This window comes from Gymnodraco acuticeps, unplaced genomic scaffold, assembly GCF_902827175.1.
Source record: "Gymnodraco acuticeps unplaced genomic scaffold, fGymAcu1.1, whole genome shotgun sequence".
NCBI lineage: Eukaryota > Metazoa > Chordata > Actinopteri > Perciformes > Bathydraconidae > Gymnodraco > Gymnodraco acuticeps.
The window spans coordinates 7,009-26,165 of NW_022990636.1; the positions used below are offsets into that span (position 1 = coordinate 7,009).

At 44.2% G+C, this 19,157-nt stretch overlaps 1 protein-coding gene across 4 annotated transcripts in view; it reads left to right on the forward strand.

Moving 5' to 3' along the window:
- Window positions 1-4,152: 4,152 nt before the first annotated feature.
- LOC117554725 (bone morphogenetic protein receptor type-2-like) overlaps window positions 4,153-19,157 on the forward strand; it is a 55,732-nt gene continuing 40,727 nt past the window's right edge. For 3 of the 4 annotated variants that reach the window (XM_034229214.1, XM_034229212.1, XM_034229216.1), the window contains exons 1-3: window positions 4,154-4,391; window positions 10,519-10,698; window positions 16,266-16,445. In XM_034229214.1, coding sequence (XP_034085105.1) covers window positions 4,343-4,391; window positions 10,519-10,698; window positions 16,266-16,445 — 409 coding nt within the window. In that variant the 5' untranslated portion in view covers window positions 4,154-4,342. Of the gene's footprint in view, window positions 4,392-10,518; window positions 10,699-16,265; window positions 16,446-19,157 lie in introns of all 4 variants that reach the window. The other variant, XM_034229215.1, reaches the window with a different exon arrangement.

A 19,157-nucleotide genomic window follows, 5' to 3' on the forward strand; every position in this document is an offset into this window, starting at 1 on the left:
TTGGGTCCCCCTCGCAGCGAGGGTGCAGCGAGTCGTTTGGCTGATGCAGAGCGTAATGCACGCGCTGGGGTGTACGGTTTAACCATGTCCTGGATGTAGGAAGGGCCAGATCCATTCGCAGCATGGTACGCAAGTACCAGTGTCTTGAAGTGGATTCTAGCAGTTACCGGAAGCCAGTGAAGGGAGCGGAGGAGCGGAGTGGTGTGGGAAAATTTAGGAAGGTTGAAGACCAGACGAGCCGCTGCATTCTGGATGAGCTGCAGAGGTCGGATGGCACATGCAGGTAGACCAGCCAGGAGGGAGTTGCAGTAGTCTAGGCGTGAGATGACGAGAGCCTGGACCAGAACCTAAGTCGCTTTCTGTGTCAGCTGGGGACGTATCTTCCTGATGTTGTAAAGCGTGTATCTGCAGCAACGGGTTGTAGCAGCGATGTTTGCAGTGAAGGACAGGTTGTTATCTAGGGTCACACCCAGAATCCTTGCAGTCTGAGTCGGGGAAACAACAGAGGGGCCGATGTTGATTGTTAGGTCAAGAGTGGGACAATCTTTTCCCGGAAGGAAGAGCAGCTCAGTCTTGTCAAGGTTGAGCTTGAGGTGATGAGCAGACATCCACTGAGAGATGTCAGCTAGACAAGCAGAGATGCGTGCGACAACCTGGGTCTCTGAGCGGGGAAAGGACAGAATTAATTGGGTGTCGTCAGCGTAGCAGTGGTATGAAAAACCATGCGGGCTAATGACTGATCCGAGCGAGTTTGTGTACAGGGAGAAGAGGAGGGGACCAAGAACAGAGCCCTGAGGGACCCCTGTAGTTAATTGACAAGGGTCGGACTCGGACCCTCTCCAAGTCACCCTGTAGGTACGGTCTTTCAGGTATGAGGTGAGGAGGGAAAGTGCAGAGCCTGAAACTCCAAGTTCTTGGAGAGTGCGGAGGAGGATCTGATGATTCACCGTGTCGAATGCGGCAGACAGGTCCAATAGGATGATGACAGAGGAAAGGGATGCAGTTTTGGCAGTGTGCAGTTCCTCCGTGACAGCAATGAGAGCAGTTTCTGTGGAGTGACCTGCCTTGAAACCAGACTGGTGCGGATCCAGAAGGTTGTTCTGATTGAGATAACAGGAGAGTTGTTTAAAGACAGCGCGTTCAAGTGATTTAGACAGGAACGGGAGGAGAGAGACAGGCCTGTAGTTTATAACATCAGACGGGTTGAGAGTGGGTTACTTTAGGAGAGGGTTTACTCTTGCCTCCTTGAGACTGTTTGGAAAGTGACCAGAAGTTAGAGAAGTGTTGATGAAATGGGTGAGAAACGGTAGAATATCAGGAGCGATAGTCTGAAGGAGGTTTGAAGGGATAGGGTCCAGAGGACAGGTGGTAGGGCGGGCAGAGGTAATGAGGGTAAGAACCTCACTTGGAGAGAGAGGGGAAAAGGAGGTAAGTGTGTTGGTGGAAGGAGGGTCTGGTGACCCAGCGGTGAGTAGAGGTGAGTCAGAAAAAGAAGAGCGAATATCATCAACCTTTTTTTCAAAGTGGGTAACGAAGTCGCTTGACAGAAGTGAGGAGGGGGGGAGGAGCTTTTGGAGGGTCCAAGAGGGAGGAGAAGATGGAAAATAGTTTTTTAGGATTGGAATAGGAAGATTGGATCTTATCTTGAAAGAAAGTGCTTTTTGTCTGAGAGATCGAAGCAGAGAAAGAGGAGAGGAGAGCCTGATAGGTTAGGAGGTCGTCACGGTGTTTGGATTTCCACCGTTTCCGCTCTGCTGCCCTAAGGACGGTTCTATTAGCACGCAGTGCATCATTTAGCCAGGGAGCAGGAGGGGACTGACGAGCCTGCCGAGATGTGAGAGGACAGAGCGAGTCCAGAGTGGATGAGAGAGTAGAGAGGAGAGTTTCTGCAGCAGAGTTTGGAGGCAGGAGTTGGAACGAGTCAGAGGAAGGGAGGGCTGAGAGCACCGATGAGGCAAAGGTAGAGGGGGAGAGGGAACGAAGGTTACGGCGGACAAGTGCAGGATGAGAACAGATTAGTTTGTTATGTTTGGAAAGGGGTGGAGAGAATGAAATGAAGAAGTGATCGGATGTGTGGAGCGGGTTTACAGAGAGGTTAGAAGTAGCGCAGTTCCTTGAGAATATGAGATCAAGGACATTGCCAGCTTTATGAGTTGGTGGGGATGGAGACAGTGAGAAAGCAAAGGCGGTTAACAGAGATGTTAGTTCGTCTATCTTCCCCGTCTGGAGGTTGAAGTCTCCGAGAAGTACAGCGGGAGGGCCAGTTTCAGGGATGTGTGAGAGGAGATGATCTAATTCCTCCAAGAAGTCCCCCAAGGCGCCTGGTGGACGGTAGAGAACAACAATGGTTAACTGTATAGGATGGGTTACTGTGACGGCATGGAATTCAAAGGTGGAAGGAGTGAAGTTAGGTAGCTTGAAGAGGGAAAAGCTCCATTTGGGAGAGAGCAGGAGACCAGTGCCACCTCCTCTGCCAGTGGGTCTGGGTGTATGGGAGAAGGAATATGCTGTGGAGAGAGCTGCTGGGGTGGATGTGTTGGTTCGAGTAATCCAGGTCTCAGTGAGAGCAAGGAAATCCAGAGACTGCAGGGAGGTGTAGCCAGAGATGAAGTCAGCCTTAGGAACAGCTGACTGGCAGTTCCACAGGCCGCCTGAAACTAGATGTTGGATCTCAGTGGAGCACGTGGGATAGACGAGAGCAGGCCGGTTATAGCGATTAGGAGATACACGGGGCCAGTGATAATTGCGAGAAGACACATGAACAGGAATGGAGAAAATACACATGATTATAGCCTGAGGGGCTAGAAAACTAAAGAAAAGAGAAATAAGACACCAGCTCAATAGGAGTAGGATTTGCCTCCTCTTTGCCTCCCTCGTGACTCCCGCAGGACTCTAATGTCTTTGTCAGTCTTTGACTCCCGCAGGACTCCAATGTCTTTGTCAGTCTTTGACTCCCGCAGGACTCCAATGTCTTTGTCAGTCTTTGACTCCCGTAGGACTCTAATGTCTTTCAGTCTTCGGCTGTCTGACGCTTAAGCTGACGCTCCAGGAAAGAGCTACCTAAAATGGACGCCTGATTGCTGAGTTCTCACAGCTGTAGGGCCACGCCCCTCTAATTAGTTAACTATCTACAGCTGATGGGCGATAGTAGACTGGCCCTGCCTATATTGTAATGCAGGCTTGAGTGCTGAGACCTGTGTAGCAGGTTTCGCCTGAGCAGATCTGAGATTTAAAATCTCTCAAAAGCGCCGTTTTAGCTACAATAACTACAGAACAATTATACAGAGTAGAATAAATGAAACAGAGAAGTCTAATTAAACAAGAATATAACTTACAGTGCTTGCTGCGTCAATAGGTAATGTCGTCACCCGGTCCAGATGCACACTGAGTTCATCAGATTTTAAATGCGGTATTTAAATGCTTTTTTAGCCGAAAGATGACTGAGTCACGCTTGTTAATGTTAAAATGTGAAGAAAACCTCGAAAACAAGGTCTGAACAAATGTTAATATCTCTAAAAGTAAGAATCAGATTTAAAAGTTGTTTCACACGAATAATGTCAGAAAGATTTGTAACATTTGAAAGTTGGAATGAGGTTTCTGAGTGAAAGTATGAATGAACAGTTGCAGTTGAAATCGCATGAAGATTTGTTGAAGTCTGAAGATTTCCTCCAATGTTAAAAATGTGATGTATTATGGGATGTATCTCTGGAATTATGAAAGTTATGAATGAGAAAAGTAAAAGCCATCGATTCCCGACCGAGCTGAACGTTTTGATGTTTGAACGGAGTTTCTGCGATGTCCGTAGAATAACAGTTAGTGGGAATGCTGTTCACAGCATTCCCACTAACTGAGGGAGCGCAAAAGAGAGAGCTGCAGCGAGAGCAAAAGTCTGACCATTGAGAAAGAAGAAACAAGAACTGCAAACAAAAACCTATGTTAAAACAAATGAAAAAATACTTATAGTTTACATGATTACACAAATGATTTGTTTGCAACTTATAGTTTTATTTTTTAAATGTATTTTATTTTGCTTGACTCAGTTTTTTTTTCTTTTAAACTCATAGTTTTGCTTTATTCTGAGAAAGTGTTGCTTTATCTTTATGATACAAAACTAATCCCATAGAATGCAGCATGTATAAAGGAATCTGATTGGTTATAATACGGACGGACATTAAAGACCTCTGTGTGTCAGACCAGTCGCTAAGTGGCTAACACACTGCTCCTCTCCAGTCTCTGATGTTTCCTGTGTTTCTGTTTAAAGGTGTGTTTACTTCAGGTCTCACCTGGATCAGAGATGCCGTGGAGGAGTGAAGTCAGCAGCCATTAAACCTGAGGATCTAACATGGCCTCCGTGTTAGCAGTGTGTTTCCTGCTTCTTCCTGCTGCCATCGGTCAGTTCAGACACTTCTTCATATCATCACAACACACTCATTCAGCTAGCTTAGCATCAAGCAGCACTTCGACATAGGGAAACTGTTAGCCTAGCTTAGCACGAACACTAAAAGCATAGGGAAACTGTTAGCCTAGCTTAGCACAAACACTAGAAGCAGAGGGAAACTGTTAGCCTAAATTAGCACAAACACTAGAAGCAGAGGGAAACTGCTAGCCTAGCTTAGCACAAACACTAGAAGCAGAGGGAAACTGCTAGCCTAGCTTAGCACAAACCCTAGAAGCAGAGGGAAACTGCTAGCCTAGCTTAGCACAAACACTAGAAGCAGAGGGAAACTGCTAGCCTAGCTTAGCACAAACACTAGAAGCAGAGGGAAACTGCTAGCCTAGCTTAGCACAAACACTAGAAGCAGAGGGAAACTGCTAGCCTAGCTTAGCACAAACACTAGAAGCAGAGGGAAACTGTAAGCCTAGCTTAGCACAAACACTAGAAGCAGAGGGAAACTGCTAGCCTAGCTTAGCACAAACACTAGAAGCAGAGGGAAACTGTTAGTTTAGCTTAGCATCAAGCACTGAGGCAGAGGTAAACTGCTAGCCTAGCTTAGCACAAACACTAGAAGCAGAGGGAAACTGTTAGTTTAGCTTAGCATCAAGCACTGAGGCAGAGGTAAACTGCTAGCCTAGCTTAGCACAAGCACTGAGTTAGAAGGAAACCGTTACGGCCCGTCCACACACAGGCATGAAAAAAATCTTTCAAAGATTCGCCCATTCATTTGAATGGGGTGACGTAGAAGATTTTGAATCTTCGCCGAACTGCATTGTGGGGAGCGCAGCATGGCTTTGCAAGCATCGTGAGCATCAAAAGTTGAGCAATGTTCAACTTTTGATGCTCCCGATGCTTTCGAAGCTGGCATCAGCCAATCAAATCCCATTTATGCAAATCCCGCCAGTACAAGCGCTAGCCAATCAAACCGCGTGCAAGCTGGGAGAGCCAGACCGCAGTTCATTTCCTCATATTCCAAAGGAGAAATTACGGTAGCAAATCACCCGGTTCTTTACGACCAGACTATTACCGGGATACAAACCGGAGGGAGGTGGCAGAGACAGTGGGGGAAACTGGTAGGTTTTCGTCTGTTTGGGGAGTTTATATCCAGTTTACTTCGTTTTAACATTGCTATTGCTTTGTATGCCGGGGGCGGGAGATTCATGTGATTGGTTGTTGGTCGCAAAACATTGCCAAGCTTCAGACACGCCCAGCATCAAGATTTTTCAAGATTTTGTTCATGCCTGTGTGTGGACGGGCCGTTATTCTAGTTTAGCTTTCTGCCTAGTTATATTAAGGTTAAAGAAAAAAGTATGTATTGTACTATGGAAGGAAATCTATGGGTGTGTTACAGGAACACAGATCAAAATGAATCACTACTGCAATTAACTCATGACACACACACACACACACACACACACACACACACACACACACACACACACACACACACACTGTCGTCAGCCAGTCTGTCCGTTTTTGTGTTTTGTTGTGATGTGCTTGATAAGACGAGGAAGCACACATTCCACCTTCCTCTCATTGTGTGTGTGTGTGTGTGTGTGTGTGTGTGTGTGTGTGTGTGTGTGTGTGTGTGTGTGTGTGTGTGTGTGTGTGTGTGTGTGTGTGTGTGTGTGTGTGGTGTGTGTGTGTGTGTTAGTTACAGCAGACTAAACAGACAGTGTCTCCTCACAGTGACCACATGTTAATCTCAGCAGCAGATTTTCATGATATGTGTCGAGTGTTCCTTCCACTGGCTTTCCTGAATGATTCTTTCATGTCTACATGTGTGTGTGTTCATGTCTACATGTGTGTGTGTTCATGTCTACATGTGTGTGTGTTCATGTCTACATGTGTGTGTGTTCATGTCTACATGTGTGTGTGTTCATGTCTACATGTGTGTGTGTTCATGTCTACATGTGTGTGTTCATGTCTACATGTGTGTGTGTTCAGGTCTACATGTGTGTGTTCAGGTCTACATGTGTGTGTTCATGTCTACATGTGTGTGTGTTCAGGTCTACATGTGTGTGTTCAGGTCTACATGTGTGTGTTCATGTCTACATGTGTGTGTGTTCATGTCTACATGTGTGTGTTCATGTCTACATGTGTGTGTGTTCAGGTCTACATGTGTGTGTTCAGGTCTACATGTGTGTGTTCAGGTCTACATGTGTGTGTGTGTGTTCATGTCTATATGTGTGTGTGTGTTCAGGTCTACATGTGTGTGTTCATGTCTACATGTGTGTGTGTTCATGTCTACATGTGTGTGTGTTCATGTCTACATGTGTGTGTTCAGGTCTACATGTGTGTGTGTGTTCATGTCTACATGTGTGTGTTCAGGTCTACATGTGTGTGTGTGTGTGTTCATGTCTACATGTGTGTGTGTTCATGTCTACATGTGTGTGTGTTCAGGTCTACATGTGTGTGTGTTCAGGTCTACATGTGTGTGTTCAGGTCTACATGTGTGTTCAGGTCTACATGTGTGTGTGTTCATGTCTACATGTGTGTGTGTTCAGGTCTACATGTGTGTGTTCATGTCTACATGTGTGTGTTCAGGTCTACATGTGTGTGTGTTCATGTCTACATGTGTGTTCAGGTCTACATGTGTGTGTTCAGGTCTACATGTGTGTGTGTTCATGTCTACATGTGTGTTCAGGTCTACATGTGTGTGTTCAGGTCTACATGTGTGTGTGTTCATGTCTACATGTGTGTTCAGGTCTACCTGTGTGTGTTCAGGTCTACATGTGTGTGTGTTCATGTCTACATGTGTGTTCAGGTCTACCTGTGTGTGTTCATGTCTACATGTGTGTTCAGGTCTACATGTGTGTGTGTTCATGTCTACATGTGTGTTCAGGTCTACATGTGTGTGTGTTCATGTCTACATCAAGGTTTCCGTTAGCCGGTAATTACCGGTTTTTAGCTGGTAAAATTTATTAAAAACCGGTAAATTCAAAACCTGCCGGTCAAAAATGTCTGGTAATAATTAGGGATGCTCCGATAGATCAGCCGCCGGTCATTATCGGCCGATATTCACTCTTAATAGTTTGATCGGTGCTCTCTATAAAGAACGATCAGGAGAGCTGGATCTGATCGATATGGACATAAACGCGAGTGAAGTGTAACCAGACACGCGAGAGATCAGATCAGCTGCTGAGTCTGACCGAGACACGCAGCTCTGCATGATCACCTGAAGCCCCGCCCTCTGTTTAGCGAGCTGCAGGAGCTGCATGAGAAACTGACGGGCTGTCAGGAGAGAGAGAGGGAGAGGGGAAAAGAGAGGATCCGTTTCTCCCGTGTTATTATTCAAAGTTAATGTAAACTTTTGAATAATGTACGTTATCTACTACAAGTAGTTTGTTTGAATGTAATATTTATGTTGTTTGTTGTTGGTGGAATCATTTATTGAAAAATGGATCTGAATTTTTCGATCTGTTACGATTATAAACTGAAGCAATATAAAAATGAGCCCTGTGAACTGAGTTTTAAACTGAAGCATATCTGCTCAGAGTCCGGTAATGACCTGCTAACGGAAACTCTGCTACACAACTCTTACTATTATTATTGAAACGTGACCGGTAAGTTTCAAATGTGTCCGGTAAAATAAATTCTGCCCGGACATTTGACCGGCGAGAAAAAATCCTAGCGGAAACCCATGTGTGTGTGTTCAGGTCTACATGTGTGTGTTCAGGTCTACATGTGTGTGTTCATGTCTACATGTGTGTGTTCAGGTCTACATGTGTGTGTTCAGGTCTACATGTGTGTTCAGGTCTACATGTGTGTTCAGGTCTACATGTGTGTTCAGGTCTACATGTGTGTGTTCATGTCTACATGTGTGTGTTCAGGTCTACATGTGTGTGTTCAGGTCTACATGTGTGTGTTCATGTCTACATGTGTGTTCAGGTCTACATGTGTGTTCAGGTCTACATGTGTGTGTGTTCATGTCTAATGTGTGTGTTTTCAGGTCTACATGTGTGTTCAGGTCTACATGTGTGTTCAGGTCTACATGTGGTGTGTTCATGTCTACATGTGTGTGTGTTCAGGTCTACATGTGTGTGTTCAGGTCTACATGTGTGTGTGTTCATGTCTACATGTGTGTGTGTTCAGGTCTACATGTGTGTTCAGGTCTACATGTGTGTGTGTTCAGGTCTACATGTGTGTTCAGGTCTACATGTGTGTGTGTTCATGTCTACATGTGTGTTCAGGTCTACATGTGTGTGTTCATGTCTACATGTGTGTGTTCAGGTCTACATGTGTGTGTGTTCAGGTCTACATGTGTGTTCAGGTCTACATGTGTGTGTTCATGTCTACATGTGTGTGTTCAGGTCTACATGTGTGTTCAGGTCTACATGTGTGTGTGTTCAGGTCTACATGTGTGTTCAGGTCTACATGTGTGTTCAGGTCTACATGTGTGTGTTCATGTCTACATGTGTGTGTTCAGGTCTACATGTGTGTGTTCATGTCTACATGTGTGTTCAGGTCTACATGTGTGTTCAGGTCTACATGTGTGTGTTCAGGTCTACATGTGTGTGTTCAGGTCTACATGTGTGTGTTCAGGTCTACATGTGTGTGTTCATGTCTACATGTGTGTGTTCATGTCTACATGTGTGTTCAGGTCTACATGTGTGTTCAGGTCTACATGTGTGTGTTCAGGTCTACATGTGTGTGTTCAGGTCTACATGTGTGTGTGTTCATGTCTACGTGTGTGTGTGTTCATGTCTACATGTGTGTTCAGGTCTACATGTGTGTTCAGGTCTACATGTGTGTGTTCAGGTCTACATGTGTGTGTTCAGGTCTACATGTGTGTGTTCATGTCTACATGTGTGTGTGTTCAGGTCTACATGTGTGTGTGTGTGTGTTCATGTCTACATGTGTGTGTGTTCAGGTCTACATGTGTGTGTGTTCAGGTCTACATGTGTGTGTGTGTGTGTGTGTGTGTGTGTGTGTGTGTGTTCATGTCTACATGTGTGTGTGTTCATGTCTACATGTGTGTGTTCAGGTCTACATGTGTGTGTGTGTGTGTGTGTGTTCATGTCTACATGTGTGTGTTCAGGTCTACATGTGTGTGTGTTCATGTCTACATGTGTGTGTTCAGGTCTACATGTGTGTGTGTTCATGTCTACATGTGTGTGTTCAGGTCTACATGTGTGTGTGTTCAGATCTACATGTGTGTTCAGGTCTACATGTGTGTGTTCAGGTCTACATGTGTGTGTGTTCAGGTCTACATGTGTGTGTTCAGGTCTACATGTGTGTGTGTTCATGTCTACATGTGTGTGTTCAGGTCTACATGTGTGTGTTCAGGTCTACATGTGTGTGTGTTCAGGTCTACATGTGTGTGTTCAGGTCTACATGTGTGTGTGTTCAGGTCTCCAGGTGGGGGCCAGAGAATGTGTTCAGGTCTACATGTGTGTGTGTTCAGGTCTACATGTGTGTGTGTTCAGGTCTACATGTGTGTGTGTTCAGGTCTACATGTGTGTGTTCAGGTCTACATGTGTGTGTGTTCAGGTCTCCAGGTGGGGGCCAGAGAGTGTGTTCAGGGCTACATGTGTGTGTGTTCAGGTCTACATGTGTGTTCAGGTCTACATGTGTGTGTTCAGGTATACATGTGTGTGTGTTCAGGTCTACATGTGTGTGTGTTCAGGTCTACATGTGTGTGTGTTCAGGTCTACATGTGTGTGTTCAGGTCTACATGTGTGTGTGTTCAGGTCTCCAGGTGGGGGCCAGAGAGTGTGTTCAGGTCTACATGTGTGTGTTCAGGTCTACATGTGTGTGTTCAGGTCTACATGTGTGTGTGTGTGTGTTCATGTCTACATGTGTGTGTGTTCATGTCTACATGTGTGTGTTCAGGTCTACATGTGTGTGTTCAGGTCTACATGTGTGTGTGTTCAGGTCTCCAGGTGGGGGCCAGAGAGTGTGTTCAGGTCTACATGTGTGTGTGTTCAGGTCTACATGTATGTGTGTTCAGGTCTACATGTGTGTGTTCAGGTCTACATGTGTGTGTTCAGGTCTACATGTGTGTGTGTGTTCAGGTCTCCAGGTGGGGGCCAGAGAGTGTGTTCAGGTCTACAGGTGTGTGTTATTACATGTGTGTTCAGGTCTCCAGGTCAGAGAGTGTGCCTTCACGGAGCAGCCGCAGGCGTTGGAGCCTCACAGCACGGCAGCCAATGAGCGAGGAGAGGTGCAGGAGAACGGCACGGTGCGCTGCATCCACGGATCCCGCTGCTATGGAGTGTGGCAAAAGAGACCAGATGGGGAAATACATCTGGAGGGGCAAGGTGATAAAACCACACACACACACACACACACACACACACACACACACACACACACACACACACACACACACACACACACACACACAGAGATGTATAGAGTCTTAAACAGCCTTTAAAAAGTCCCAAAGAGTTCCAACGAGTCTTAACCTGTTAAACCCTGAGCTAAAACTAGGCTTATAAATATGCTGATGGCTTATCAGAAATCATTTCAAAGTGACACAGACACATTGGACTAACCTTCAGCAGTGTTTTTATCATTGTAATGCCATTGATCAGAACTTTTGGTCAGAAAACAGCAAAGGTAAGACATATTTGCCGTTTTGGCTCAGTAAAGCTACGTTGTGTGTTGTCTGGGTTTGCCTTCACTGCCCTGAGTTCTGATCACTCAGTGATGATACTTATACCTCTAGAATCTGAAGAGAGCCTGAGACTCTTCCGATTATCGGGGCCGATATTCCGCATTTGACCGATTATCGGTATCGGCCTTTTTTTAATCAAATTGCCGATAAAACTTCGGCTCTGATGCGGCCGTTTCTCTGGCTGCAGTCACCACTCTGTGTACACGAGCAATGTCCCGCCCACAGCGCTATCTGATAGGCTATTACTGAAGTGTCAATGAACACTGAAGATTTTCCAGGCGGGAGCCAGAGAGCCGGGACCTTCTCAGATTACAGGCAGGAGTGAAAGAACGCAGACAGAAGCGAGCAGCAGCGCTGAGCGGCAGAGCCATACATGTGTTTCGAAGGTAAGTCAGTTGAAAGCCGAAGTTGCAAAAACACCACGATCTTATGATCCAATTATATCAGTTACACAGGGACGCGGGAAGTCAGTCAGAGTTGGGGGTGCGTGCAGCGTCTCGCAGTGGAGTCACTGTGGTGCGGCGGGGGGGGCTGCGAGTGAAGCCTCGCAGTTTTTCAGGTTGATATGTGAAGCTCATTAGCTAGCCAACATGTATCAAGCTAATGTTTAGCAACATATTAGAAGTGAGGCTCCTAGACTAACAACATTAGCTAGCACTAGTGTTTTACAGTTGCTAGCTGCTTATTGGGATTGTATGCTAGATAGACAGCCATTATTTTGATATAATAAATTAAGCATTATTGTTAGTTAAGCATGTCAGCCTGCAGCCCCACTTTTAACTCTCTGTCTCTCTAACTCATTGCAGATGGCTGCACTAAAGAAAAGGGCACAGAGGAAACCAGTTGTAACATATTTAAAAGTTCATTAAACATAATATATGCTTAAATGCATTTCAAAGAAGTTGTGTTGGAGTTTGTGTTATTCTACATGTTGACACCAAGATTTTCTGATTTTACTGCAAATGTATATCGGTTTCAAATATCGGTTATCGATTGGAGTCGGTGTGTAGTTATGCTAAAACAATGTCGTACACCGTAATCTTCTCTGGTCCCCTCCCCAATCTAATCAATGATGACATGTATAGCCGCATGTCATCATTTCAGCGCTGGTTGTCTTGGTGGTGCCCAGCAAACAATGTGGGCTTCGTAAATAATTGGACAGCCTTCTGGGGAAAAGCTGGTCTGATTAAGAGAGACGGCATTCATCCTACTTTGGAAGGTGCAAATCTCATTTCAGGGCTTTGTGGACTTAATCCATGACAAACTGGAGTTGAGACCAGGAGGCGGAGTCGCAGTCTTACGCAGTCTTCTCTGCGCTCTCTCCTAGGCAGTCATCCATAGGAATCCCGAACCCAATAAAATACCCAATATTAGCGGTGTGTGTGTCTGCCCAAGGACAAGTTAAGGTAAAACCTAATAGAGGTGTCATACATAATAACTTAATCAAAGTAAATGTAACAACTACTACAGTGCAACAAAACAGGAATATTAAATGTGGTCTCTTAAACATAAGATCTCTAGCATCTAAAGCAATATTGGTAAATGATTTAATATCAGATTATAATATTGATATATGCTGTCTCACTGAAACTTGGTTGAGACATGAAGAATATGTCAGCATAAATGAGGCCACTCCACCCAGCCATATCAATACTCATATTGCCCGAGGCACGGGCCGAGGAGGTGGAGTTGCAGCCATCTTTGACTCAAGTTTACTTATCAATACTAAACCAAAATTAAATTATACCTCCTTTGAAAGTCTCGTTTTTAGTCTTACGCATCCGACCTGGAAAACTTTGCAGCCAATCTTATTTGTTACAGTGTACCGTGCACCAGGTCCTTATTCAGAATTCTTATCTGAATTCTCTGAGTTTTTATCAACTTTGGTTCTTAAAACAGATAAAGTAATTATCGTAGGTGACTTTAATATTCATGTTGACGATGATAAGAATAGCCTTACTGTTGCATTTAACTCTATATTAGATTCTGTTGGTTTCTGTCAGAGTGTAAATAAACCAACCCACTGCTATAATCACACTCTCGACCTTGTTCTGACTTATGGTATTGAAATTGAGAAACTATTAGTCGAACCGCATAATCCTGCTTTATCCGACCATTTCTTAGTAACTTTTGAAGTACTGTTACGAGACTACAAAGCATTAGTCAAAAGCTCCTGCAGCAGAAACCTATCTGTTAGTGCTATAGCCAAATTGAAGGAAGAGATTCCACCAATACTTAACTCGATAGCATGTCTGCATGTAAGGGAGGAAACGTATACAAAATGTACACCACCCCAAATTGATCATGTTGTTGATAGTGCTACAGATGCGCTGCGAATAAAATTAGACTCTGTTGCTCCTTTGAAAAAGAAGAAAATAAAACAACATAGATTAGCTCCATGGCATAATGCCCAAACCCGCAAAATAAAGCAAAAGTCGAGACAACTTGAAAGGATATGGCGTTCCACTAAACTTGAAGAATCTCGTTTAATTTGGCATATTACTCTCAATGAATATAAGAAAGCACTGCGTAAAGCGAGAGCAGCCTACTACTCTTCATTAATAGATGAGAATAAGAATAATGCAAGATTTCTTTTCAGCACTGTAGCCAGGCTGACAGAAAGCCACAGCTCGATTGAGCCTTCTATTCCCATAGCACTCAGTAGTAATGATTTTATGTGCTTTTTTAACGATAACATTGTTACTCTTAGAAACAAAATGAATGACCTCTTGCCTTTGACCAGTATAGTGTTATCAACAGCTCCCGGACACGTAAGTTCTAATATTACACTAGATAGTAAACTAGAATGCTTTTCAGCCATAAACCTTGAACAATTAAATTCAATGATTCTCTCTTCTAAACCATCAACGTGTATGTTAGACCCAATTCCAACTAAGCTGTTGAAGGAAGTTTTTCCATTAATTAGCACTTATTTATTAAATATTATGAATATGTCTTTATTATCAGGCTATGTTCCACAATCATTCAAAGTAGCAGTGATAAAACCGCTTCTTAAAAAGCACAACCTCGATCCAGAGGTTTTAGCCAACTATAGACCTATTTCCAATCTTCCGTTGCTCTCAAAAATTCTTGAGAAAGCGGTCGCAAAACAGTTGTGTGATTACTTAAAAAACAATGATTTATTTGAAGATTTTCAGTCTGGCTTTAGAACACATCATAGCACAGAGACAGCTCTGGTTAAAGTCACAAATGACATTCTAATAGCCTCTGACAAGGGACGTGTCTCTATTCTTGTTTTGCTCGATCTCAGTGCTGCATTTGATACTATCGACCATGATATCCTATTGCAAAGACTAGAGCACTTAGTTGGCATACAGGGAACTGCTTTAGACTGGTTTAGGTCCTATCTATCTGAACGCTCTCAGTTTGTACGTGTCAACGATGAATCTTCCACGCAAACCAAAGTTAGCCATGGAGTGCCACAGGGCTCAGTGCTCGGACCTATTTTGTTCACATTATATATGCTTCCGTTAGGCAATATTATAAGGAATCACTCTGTAAACTTTCATTGTTATGCGGATGATACTCAACTATATTTATCAATCAAGCCTGATGAAATTAATCATCTAAATAAAATTCAAGACTGCCTTAAGGATTTAAAAACGTGGATGACCTTAAACTTTTTGATGTTAAACACGACCAAAACTGAAGTTATTGTACTTGGCCCGAAGAATCTACGAAACAAATTATCTAAAGATATACTAACTATGGATGGCATTAATTTGGCCTCCAGTGAGACTGTAAGGAATCTTGGTGTTATATTTGATCAGGATTTATCCTTTAACGCCCACATAAAATCAATTTCAAGGACCGCCTACTTCCATCTACGTAACATTGCAAAGATCAGGCATATCTTGCCTCAAAACGATGCAGAGAAACTAGTCCATGCATTTGTTACTTCAAGGCTGGATTATTGTAACTCTTTATTATCAGGGTGTACCAAGAAGTCAGTCAAGTGGCTTCAGCTGATTCAAAATGCTGCAGCTTGTGTACTAACCAGAGTTAGGAAAAGGGACCACATTACTCCTGTTCTGGCTGCCTTACACTGGCTCCCTATAGAACACAGGATAGAATTTAAAATTCTTCTTCTCGCCTACAAAGCCCTTAATGGGCAGGCGCCATCTTACCTTAAAGAACTCATTATACCCTACTGTCCTACTAGGGCATTGCGTTCCAAGAATGCAGGGTTGTTGGTTGTTCCTAGAGTCTCTAAAAGTACAATGGGAGCCAGAGCCTTTTCTTATCAAGCTCCACATTTGTGGAATCAGATTCCAGTTTGTGTTCGGGCGGCAGACACCCTATCCGTTTTTAAGAGTGCGCTTAAGACCTTCCTTTTTGATAAAGCTTATAGTTAGGGCTGATTAGATTCAGCCCCTAGTTTTGCTGATATAGGCTTAGTTTGTCGGGGGATATCTTACTTCTTCCTTCTCTCTGTCTATACCTGTGTACTCTCATGTTCCCATTAACCCAGCTTCCCCAAATGTCTTTCTTTTTGGTGTCTATATACGCCGAGATCCGGAGTCATGGATGATCCTGCGGTCCTGTGTCCTGCATCGCGAGCCCTGGATCTTGAGTCGTGGCTGTGGTCCTGGATCATAGGTCCTGGATGGATATCCTCGTGGATTCATCTTCCTATTATACACACATGCATTTCCAAACATTTGGACTACCTATGTTGCAAATGTATTATCTTTTCAATTTACACACGGCATCTATTGCACGTCTGTCCGTCCTGGGAGAGGGATCCCTCCTCTGTTGCTCTCCCTGAGGTTTCTCCCATTTTTCCCTTTAAACTGTGGGTTTTCTCCGGAAGTTTTTCCTTGTACGATGTGAGGGTCTAAGGACAGAGGGTCTAAGGACAGAGGGTCTGAGGACAGAGGGTCTGAGGACAGAGGGTCTGAGGACAGAGGGTCTGAGGACAGAGGGTCTAAGGACAGAGGGTCTAAGGACAGAGGGTGTCGTATTGTCATACTGATATTCTGTACACACTGTGAAGACCACTGAGACAAATGTAACTTGTGATATTGGGCTATATAAATAAACATTACAAATAAAATAAACATTGATTGATCGGTCTCCTTGATTACTAATTATCGGTCTTGAAAAAGCCATATCGGTCGATCCCTAGTCTAGTTCCTGATTAATTTAGTGTAAATAGAGTTTTAAGACCTGCTTCCTGTGTCCCAGGCTGCTGGCCTAACGCTGAGGACCAGCAGGAGTGTAATGGCGACCGTTGCCTGGTAACAGCGACACCCTCTCACATCCAGACTGAAAGCTACAGGTTCTGCTGCTGCAACAGAGACCTCTGCAACACAGAGTTCAGTGAAGCCCCTCCCCCTGAGCGGCCCCCCGACCAGAGGCACACAGGTGAGACACACGCACGCACACACACACACACACACACACACACACACGTCAATTGAAATAAGTGACGTTTTTCGCCCTCATTTATTGACAAAAGATTGATACATTCAGTTTACAAAAGGCAGAAGTCATTCGCAAATTGTCCGTGTCCGCCATTGTTCGTTTAGAAATGTTAGTTTCGGATCTGCTTCCTAAGAAAATGCATCTCGCCGCTTTCTGTACTGTTAAACCGGGGCGGGACCATGGATTTATAATAAGAACGACGTGTAGCACAGTGGCAGGGTTGGGAAGCAAAACTCGGTTCAGAGTAGGAACAAATAACAATTGTCCGGTACCGGGATTAATAAGAGTTGTGAGGACGGGAGGCCGAGCCCCGCGGACCGCAGCTCTCTCTCTTTCTATGCTCCGGATCAGCTGATCGCTGCACGGTGCAGCTCAGCGTCTCTCTCTCTCTCGCTCTCTCTCTCTACACACAGCAGATCCGCTGCCCGTTTAACAGCCTCATCTTTGTCAACCTTTCTTATGTTCTCTCTCTCTCTCGTAATGAAGGTTATTAAGCGTTTTAGCTCCTGTGTTGTTAATATTGACGCCATTTCCTTTATGAAGTAAAGCAGCCTCCCTGTCTGTGTCCTCGCGCTGTCCTCACATCCCCGGACCCCCAGACTCGGAGGAGCACAGGGATGTCAGTATTGTTTATGAAGCAGGGTATAGAAAGTACATTATTGAAATGAAAATACTATTTATTTACTTTTACAAACAGTGAGCAGCTGGGCAGCTGCAGCTGTGTGTTGCAGGACATGTGTAAGCGTGCAAGCGTCTTTGAGTTGTAGAAAAGCGCTAGGCCTATAGGCTATAAATATAATGTATTATTATTATTATTATTAGGCCTATGTGTTGGACATGTGTGGTTGGACTCTGTCTCACAGGCAGGCAGTGGCGTATCCAGGAATTATTGTGTGGGTGGGCCTGGAGAAATGTAGGTGGGCCAGGGGGAGACATATTAAGCGTGGGGTCTGAGCTGAAACTTCATTAATGATTTTAATGATTTTTTAATGCACTAATACAGGGGTGGCCAACCAGTCAGAGGTTAAGAGCCAATTTTTTTCTATTTTACTGCAAAGAGCCACATCAAACACACAGTCACTGATACCGCTTGTTTCAGTTTTTTGTTTTCTGGAGACAAGATTTCAACCACGTCACTGATGCATTTTTGTGGCATTGGGATATATATTTTTTAAATCCTCTGGAGCAGAGAGAGGAGCTGTGGATTATTGGTATTGATTAATGCATCAGTGTTTCTTAGGGTCAAAAACAATAAACTCACAACTTAAAATGAAAGCGTTTAGTTTATTTAATAAAAGAGCACATGTTCAATGTGAAAAGTGACAGTAGTTATAGATTATTTGCAATTTGGTGCTATGTATATAATAAAAAATAATAATTATATATATTTTTGAAACACCTTGAATTCCAGGGGGGGCGCGGGGCTCCGTTGGCGGGGTGCAGCGCCCCTCCAAGACAATGGTAGGGGAAACACTGGATAGTGTTTAATCAACTATAGGTTTCCCCCCCTCAAAGGTGATTGGTTCACAGCATCACAGGTATTATTGTGATTGGCTCTTGGGCCACATCAAAATTAGACACGCTGTCATCCTCTCATACTGACTCCTGACACCACACATACACACGTAGGGAGAGCCGGGACGAAAGTAACACGGGACGAAACGAAAGTAACGGAGCGATTTTATCCGAGCCCAAACAACTTTGACCGGCCAAATTACGTCAGAATTATCAGCATTCAATACTTAACAGACCTACTAAATATCAGGTTTAACTGTCAGGAGTAGCTAGCTAGTGTTGTCACGATACCAACATTTTGTTTTCGATACCAAGTCAAGAATTGCGATTCCGATTCTTTTTCGATACTTTTCTTAAAAAAAGGGAAACAGTCTTAAATGTAATTATCGTGCTTTATTTCACACCAGAACCATAACACAAACTTTTAAACAATGAGAACAATAAATAAAATAAATGACAATAATTCGTATTAAATAAAATTAATACATTTCTTACAGACGGGCCTCGTGGTGTCCGTAGGCTTGCCCTCACTGTCAGAGATATAGCTAAAATACTTCCAAATGTCGCTTCTGGCGTCTTTTTTGTCAACAAGCCGAGGCGCAGCGGCAGTTGCACTCCCACTTGCAGCCATGCTTCTCGTTTTCTCACATGCTCTGGCAGCTAGCGGGTGCATGAGAGAGGGGAGGGACTTAGAGCGTGCTTGAGAGGGGAGGGACTTAGAGCGTGCTTGAGAGGGGCGGGACTGCAGGCACGGCTGCAGTGCAGGGAATGGAAGCAGAGCGCTGATCATACACGGCTCTTATTAAACGGCGCTTTCTCACCGGAGTACTTTCCCCCGTCATTCTTAAAGTATCGATACTAATGAAACGGAGGATTAGTAACGTTTTTAACGGCAGGGAATCGCGGTACCTTTCAAGTATCGGTACACCGTACAACACTAGTCAGGAGTCAGTGGCTCTCCCCCAAACTCACACATATACAATTCGATATGAACTGAAGAGCCGCATGAAACTAGGCAAAGAGCCGCATGTGGCTCGAGAGCCGCGGGTTGGCCACCCCTGCACTAATAGAACATAAGCATAAATTAGCAGTGAAAACAAAAACATAGGCACGGCGGCCTCAGAATGTGTGTAAAAC